The sequence below is a fragment of the Cebus imitator genome, unplaced genomic scaffold (genome assembly GCF_001604975.1).
Source record: "Cebus imitator isolate Cc_AM_T3 unplaced genomic scaffold, Cebus_imitator-1.0 Scaffold13, whole genome shotgun sequence".
Taxonomy (NCBI): Eukaryota; Metazoa; Chordata; class Mammalia; order Primates; family Cebidae; genus Cebus; species Cebus imitator.
The window spans coordinates 3,260,892-3,268,305 of NW_016107328.1; the positions used below are offsets into that span (position 1 = coordinate 3,260,892).

The following is a 7,414-nucleotide window of genomic DNA, read 5'->3' on the forward strand; positions in this document are numbered from 1 at the left end:
GCTACATCGCTCCAATCTCAGCCTCTATCTTTGCATGGACTTCTCCCCTGTGTGTCCGTGTGTGCTGTTTCTATAAGGACATCACAGTCATTGGGTTTAGGGTTTCCTGTCAACCCAGGATAATTTCATCTCAAGATCCTTAACTAATTATGTATGCAAAGACTCTATTTCCAAGTAAGGTTTCCTTTTGAGGTTTCAGGTAGGTGTGACTCTTGTAGGACACTGTCCCACCTGGTACAGGTGGGCAGGATTGTTCCTCCTCATTCCACCCCATCAGCACGTGCCATGCACAAGAGCATTTGAGGCTTTAGAGACGATCCCAAAGAATGGACAGTGCCCTTGTTAGCACATGGGCTGACAGGCTTCTTAGGGAAAGAGACGACAGTGTACAGCCCTGCCAGGAACTTTCTATGCAGCCCCTCTCCCTTTCCCCACCCGTGATGTGCAGGGCTGAGCGTGGCTGACCCCAGCTGTCCTCCCTGCTCCAGTGATCATGGACAGTATGGGGACATGAGCATACACACAGGTGCTGATACCGGGATCAGTATTCACATCCTCACTTTACAGATGGGAATGATGGGGCTTGGGGGATACTCTCAAAACCACACAGCTTTTAAGAGGTGGCAGAGGCTGGGCACGGTGGCTCATGCCTGTAATCCCAGCAGTTTGGGAGGCTGAGGCGGGTGGATTACAAGGTGAGGAGTTCAAGACCAGCCTGGCCAACATAGTGAAACCCCATCTGTACTAAAAATACAAAAAGTTAGCTGGGTGTGTGGTGGCAGGTACCTGTAATCCCAGCTACTTGGGATGCTGAGGCAGGAGAATCGCTTGAACCCAGGAGTCGGAGGTTGCAGTGAGCCAAGATTGCACCACTGCACTCCAGCTTGGACAACAGAGTGACGCTTCGTCTCAAAAAAATGGTGGCATAATTGGGGTTCAGATCACTCACTGTGCAATTGTGGCAATTCCTTCCCACATCTGGGCCTCGTGGTCTCTCTCTGCGAGTGGACACGGAGAGGACAGGAGCCCAGCAGCTGGATGGCCGCAGGGATTAAGGCCTCTCTGTGGCTGGCACATAGAAGGGCATGTGGCTGGCAGACGGGCGTGCCTGGCTCCTGACCTGGCATTCTCCCCTCTAACCAGCTGTGTCTCTTTCCTGCAGTGCCCTCGGCTAGCATGACCCGCCTGATGCGGTCCCGCACAGCCTCTGGCTCCAGCGTCACTTCTCTGGATGGCACCCGCAGTCGCTCCCACACTAGCGAGGGCACCCGCAGCCGCTCCCACACCAGTGAGGGCACCCGAAGCCGCTCCCACACCAGCGAGGGGGCCCACCTGGACATCACCCCCAACTCGGGTGCTGCCGGGAACAACACCGGGCCCAAGTCCATGGAGGTCTCCTGCTAGATGGCCTGCCCAGCCGCTGCCCCGGACTCTGATCTATGTAGCGGCCCCCTCCTCCCCAGACCCCTCTCGCCCCCTACCTGCCACACTGCGCCTAACTTGGTATTAATCCAAAGCTTATTTTGTAAGAGTGAGCTCTGGTGGAGATAAATCGGGTCTATTACGTGGGTGCCCTCTCCAAAGGTGGGGTGTCGGTGGACCTAAGGAAGGAAGCAAGCATCTCCGCATCGCATCTTCTTTCATCAACTAGTGGCCGGCTGCCACTCTCCTCCCCTCCCTCAGACACCAAACTGCCAAAAACGAGACACGTAGCCGTGCTCACTTCACAAAGCCAAGCCTAGGCTGCCTTGAGCATCCTGGTTCAGACGGGTGCCTGGTCAGAAGCCTAGCTGCCCATTTTGGTTTCCTCTCCAACTGAGCAGAAGCTGACCCACTTCCTGGAAACAAAATCCTTTTCCCATTTGTGTGTGTTGGGGGGTAATGGTGACGTGCAGGCACCTCTTTTAAATAGGCAAACAGGAAGGGGGAAAAGGTGGGATTTATGTTGAGGCTAGAGGCATTTGGAACAATGAATCACTGTAGTTAACTTGAAGAAACCGATTTTTAAAGTTGGTGCATCAAGAAAGCTTTGAACGCAGAAGCACACAAGCTTGATTTTTCCAGCATTCTCTTTCTGTGCAGCAGAAGCAGTCAGCAGAGTCTCCGGCTTTCAGACAAACACGTTTCAGCAAACGTTGCGCGTCATGGTTTTTGAAGGCTTCAGTTCTGCTTTCTGCCTCTCCTCCACAGCCGCAGCCTCCCACCCTGCTACGTGAGCCAGTGCTGATTCCTGTTTAGGGAGGAGATCATTTAGATTTGTTTTGCATTCCTTGGAATGGATGGAAACATTCCACCAGCCGCCCTGGCTGTAATGAGTATCCTTGCCGGGGCGGGGTAGGAGCGTTGGGGTGGGGGCGGAATTGGGGTTACTCAGTATAGGGGATTCCTTGTGGTTGTGATGGGATCCAGTGCAGTTGTGATCCCAGCCTGGGTCCAGGAATTTTGTGTTAAATCCAGTTCTCAATCTTGGACAGCTGGGCTAGAACGTGAACTCTGTAGCTGAATCTTTCTGACCTGGTCACATTCCTGGATCCTCAGAACTCTGCTCTTGTGGGGGTGGGGGTGGGGGTGGGAACTCATGGGCAGCGGTGGCTGAGAAAACATAAGGATTCTGGAATACATCTTCCATGGGACTTTCCTTCCCTCTCCTGCCTTCCTCTTTTCCTGCCCCCTAACCTTTCGCTGAATGGGCGGCACCACTGACGTTTCTGGGTGGCCAGCGTGGCTGCCAGGCTCCTGTACTACTGCCTTGGTTCACCGTGGATTTTCTCATAGGAAGTTTGGTCAGAGAGAATTGTAAGTCAGCTGCCGGGGACTGAGGATTTCTGGGACCCCGGAGTTGGGAGAAGGAAGTAGTCCAGCCTTCCAGGTGGCGTGAGAGGCAATGACTCACTACCTGCCACCCGTCACCTTGGAGGCCTGCCTTGGCATTGCACAGAAAGGTCGGGGATCGAGCAAGAGAGGCTGAGTATAGATGGGAAATTATCGTGCACAAGTCTTTCCAGAGGAGTTTCTTAATGAGATATTTGTATTTATTTCCAGACCAATAAATTTGTAACTTTGCAGCCGCTTGTGTCTTTCTTTCTCTCCCTGAGAGATTGTGTGTGTGACATTGCAGTGCAGCGATTGGTTTTTCTCTGGGGATTGCCCGCCCTTGACACCTGGGAGCCCCAGCCCCTCACCTCTGGAATTCTTTGCTTCAGAGCAGCACATCCAGCAGAAATATAAAGTCAGCTCATATGTTAATTCTAATTTTCTGGTGGCCACATTTTCAAAAATGGAAAGAAACAGATGAAATTAATTTTAATACTATATTTCATTTATCTCAAGATGTCTAAAATATTACCACTTCTGTAAAAACTACTGGGCAGGTATTTTGCCTTCTTTTTACATTTTAGGAAATCTAGTATTTCATATAGCGTGTTCAGACCAGCTGCCGTTCAAGTGCCTGATAGATAGCTTGGGCAACACCGTGATAAGGGGATAAACTTTTCAACCTATAATTCAAGGAAAACAGCTTTTTTTTTTTTTTAACATGTATTTTTATTTTTTGAGCTGTAGTCTCACTTTGTCGCCTAGGCTCAAATGCAGTGGCACGATCTTGGCTCACTGCAACCGCCACCTCCCGGGTTCAAGCAGTTCTCATGTCTCAGCCTCCTGAGTAGCTGGGATTACAGGCATGTGCCACCATGCCCAGATAATTTTTCTTTAATCTTTTAATTTTTTTTTTAATTTTTAGTAGAGATGGGGTTTTGCCATGGCCAGACTGGTCTCAAACTCTTGACCTCAAGTGATCACCCACCTAGGCCTCCCAAAGGGCTGGGATTACAGGCGTGAGCCACCCTGCCCAGCCCACAGTTTGTTTCTATTACAAAAAAATGTCTGTGGAAAGATTGCTCCTTTTCTCATGCCCAATGACAACCATGACAGTGCTTGTTTTCTACTCTACATTTAAAAACAAAAAAGATTTTAGTAGAACCTCTTATTTAAACTAAGATTAGTTTAAAACATGCAGTTGCATAGACAATACGGAGTTGTCATATAGCCTGTCCTTGGTGACTGCTGTGACTGATACCTAACGCTACTGTATACTTGTCACAACTGGGGGATCAGCTGTACGTTCCTGTTAACTAAGCCCTGGACCATATTGAGAATTAACTGGGATTCCTCTAATTCTCTCTGTCCAGGATCCTGTCCGGGACACCCCATTGCATTTGGTGGTCATGCCTCCTTAGCTTCCTCAGACTTGTCACATTTTCTCAGACTCCATTTTTGATAGTGTTGAGAAGCACTGGTCGGGCATTGTCGCAGGTCTTGTCATTGAGGTTTGTATGTGTTTTTTTCTCACGGTACGACTGGGGGCTGTGGGATATCCGGGGAAGCCCACAGAGGTGATTTGTCCTGCTTCTCACATTATATCCAGGCCACACACTATCACTGTGGTTTATCGCTGCTGATGGGATTAATGGTGATGACCTGGTTCGGGTAGTGTTTGCCAGATTTCTCCATTGTCAAGTTACCTTTTCTACTTTTTCATACTCATTCTTTGGAAGTGTAAATCCCAAAAATTTGAGCCAGGTCTCCATTATATAGAAAGTTGATTTTGCAAAGGTTGAGGAAACGCACCTGGAGGTCCTGAGGATATGTGCCCAGGGTGGTTGGGGCACGGCTTGGTTTTATACATTTAGGGAGACGTGAGACATCAGTCCATACAGGTAAGAGCCATACATTGGTTCCATCCAGAAGCAGGGACAACTAGAAGCAGGGAGGGGAATTCCTAGTCACAGGTAGGTGAGAGACAGATAAATGGTTGCATTCTTTTGAGCTTCTAATAAGCCTTTCCAAAGGAGGCAATCAGAATCTGCATCCATCTCAGTGAGCAGAGGGATGGCTTTAAATAGAATAGGAAGCAGGTTTGCCCTAAGCAATTTCCAACTGGACTTTTCCCTTTCACTTAGTAATTTTGGGGGCCCCAAGATTTTCCTTTTCACAGAAGCAGGTCACTCAGTGCTGCCCACACTCAAGGACATGCCCCCTCTCAAAACAGCTATCATGCTGTTCTCTGCTGGTTTTTCTTCACTTCCCTTGGAGAGTTCCTTAGGCTGCATCAAGTGTTTAGCTGCAAACACTTTCAAAGTCTGCACCATCCTGCAGCATGTGGATGGTGCCATAGTTCACAGTCCTGCTGTTTGGGATCTAGACTAGGAAGAAGGAGAAGACGTCACCTCGGCACAGAAGCGCTGAGGGTGGACGGTGTGCGTCATTTTTTTTCTTTTTTGGTCGCTAGAATTAGCCTAAATCCATTGGCTTACATATTTATATTGGGCTTCATAGGTTACATGGAAACCCTTCACGGTGTCCCACATGGAATCCAAGAGCAGAAGGAGAGGCTTGGCCTTATGGAGTGGGAGATAGGATTGGGGAGGAGTTAGCCTCCTCTTTTCTAAGATGGAATTTCACTCTTGTTGCATAGGCTGGAGTGCAATGGCATGATCTTGGCTCACTGCAACCTCTGCCTCCTGGATTCAAGTGATTCTCCTGCCTCCGCCTCCAGAGAAGCTGTGATTACAGGCACACACCAAGACACCCAGCTAATTTTTTGTATTTTTAGTAGAGACGAAGTTTCACCATGTTGGTCAGGCTGGTCTCGAACTCCCGACCTCAGGTGATCCACCCGACTCGGCCTCCCAAAATGCTTGAATTACAGGAATGAGCCACCGCACCCAGCCCAGTATGTGTCTTTGTGAGGAACCTGTAGTGTAGACCTGGGCAGATGACGCTGTCAGCTGTGCATGGCGGGAGGTGAGTCTAGAGTGATGGTCTTAAGAGAGAATGGCTCCCTCACAGCTCTGTCCTGTCCCAGCAGGGGCTGAGAGGAAGGCAGAGTCCTTGGGCTTCTTTGTGCCACGGATGATCCCTTTGATAAGTTGGAGAAGGCTTCAGACCCCTTCTCCGAGGAGCTTTAAATGCGTAAAATAAAATACATAAGACTACAAAAGAAACCACTTGTAGCGAAGTATAATTATCCAAATGTGACTATTGTGTGACCTAGTCACACATGCTTCTTCAGCAATAATGTTGAGGCAGATCTCAACATCAACATCGCTGCAATTTCAAAGTCCTGTACTTGGAGCTATCTGCTGCAATTGAAGTAAGAGGATTATCTGTGATTACAACTGCTGATACTATTGGGGATTGTTGCCTACATTTAGATAGAAGGAAATGCTAAGTTGCCATTAGTGGTTAGGAAAAACAAAGATGCATTTTTTTTTTTTCCCATCTGAGAATAGGGCCGTCTGAATTCTATACACAGATCCTTGGAGGGCCCAGGGACCCAGGTTAAGGAGCCCTGTTCAAGGTCAGGGGAGGGAGGAGCATGTTGGCTCATGAGAAGTGCCTTTCCTACTGTGTCCTGTGTATCCGGAGCAAGATAAAGTGGGTGGTGGAGGAACTGGCGAGGAGGCGTCACGGCACAGGGGCTGTGCCAGCTTTGGGGAGTCAGTGTGACATAGAGACCTACTGTGGTCTGGCTTCCTCAAGGAAGGAATGGTGGCAGGTGTTTACATGTATCAGTGCTATTTAGAAATGTACACCCAAAGGCTGTTTGGCCAGCTGGGGATCTGATTCTGGTCTCCTAGCTGCTTGTTTTGGTTTCAAATCTCCCGACTCGGGTTTCAGCAGCACCTGGGAGGCCAAGTGTACACTGAGATTAGCATGTCCAGGTTCCACCCTGGCCCTTTTCAGCAAAGTTTCCCTTAGAGGGTCATTGGATTGGTCCCTAGAATTAGCCTAAATCCATTGGCTTACGTATTTATATCAGGTTTCTTAGACTACATGGAAACCCTTCACGGTATCCCACATGGAATCCAAGAGCAGAAGGTGAGGCTTGGCCTTATGGAGTGGGAGATGGGATTGGGGGGGAGTTAGCCTCCTCTTTTCTAAGATCGGATCTTTCTGTAACTGTGAAGCATACAATGGTGGCCCTAACCCACAGGCTACCTGACCTTTTGGCTCTTGAACCCAAAACTAATCAGGTTTTTGTGTCTCTTAAGGGGAAGAATCTCATTGGTCCAGCTCTACTCAGGTGTCCACTCTCTGTCTAATCAACTGTGACTGGGCTCTCGTTGCTCCTGCCCCCTTTCCCCGCATACATGCAGCAGGTGTCTGAGTAATTGATGCAGTTGTGCTGGTGAGTTGGGCAAATCTGTTGCATGAATAAACCCATTCACAGCCAAGCTCACTGTGGCAGAACATGCCCTTTCTCGTCACTACTTTGAGAAGTGCCTGCTGAATGCCCAGCCCTCCCCAGGACGCAGGTACCACCTTGCAGAGAGGAGACATTTAGCGTTTGTAACACACATCACTGTGGATGTAAGGATTTTTTTTCTTTCTTTCTTTTTTTTTTTTTTTTTTT

General features: G+C 48.9%; 1 protein-coding gene across 1 annotated transcript in view; it reads left to right on the forward strand.

The window, feature by feature from the left end:
* The window catches only part of NDRG1 (N-myc downstream regulated 1), a 58,282-nt gene extending 55,217 nt beyond the window's left edge, over positions 1 to 3,065 (forward strand). Inside the window, exon 16 of the mRNA XM_017500042.1 lies at positions 1,163 to 3,065. Within this exon, the coding sequence (XP_017355531.1) occupies positions 1,163 to 1,404 (242 nt within the window). The 3' untranslated portion in view covers positions 1,405 to 3,065. The remainder of the gene's footprint in view (positions 1 to 1,162) is intronic.
* The last annotated feature ends 4,349 nt before the right edge of the window (positions 3,066 to 7,414 follow it).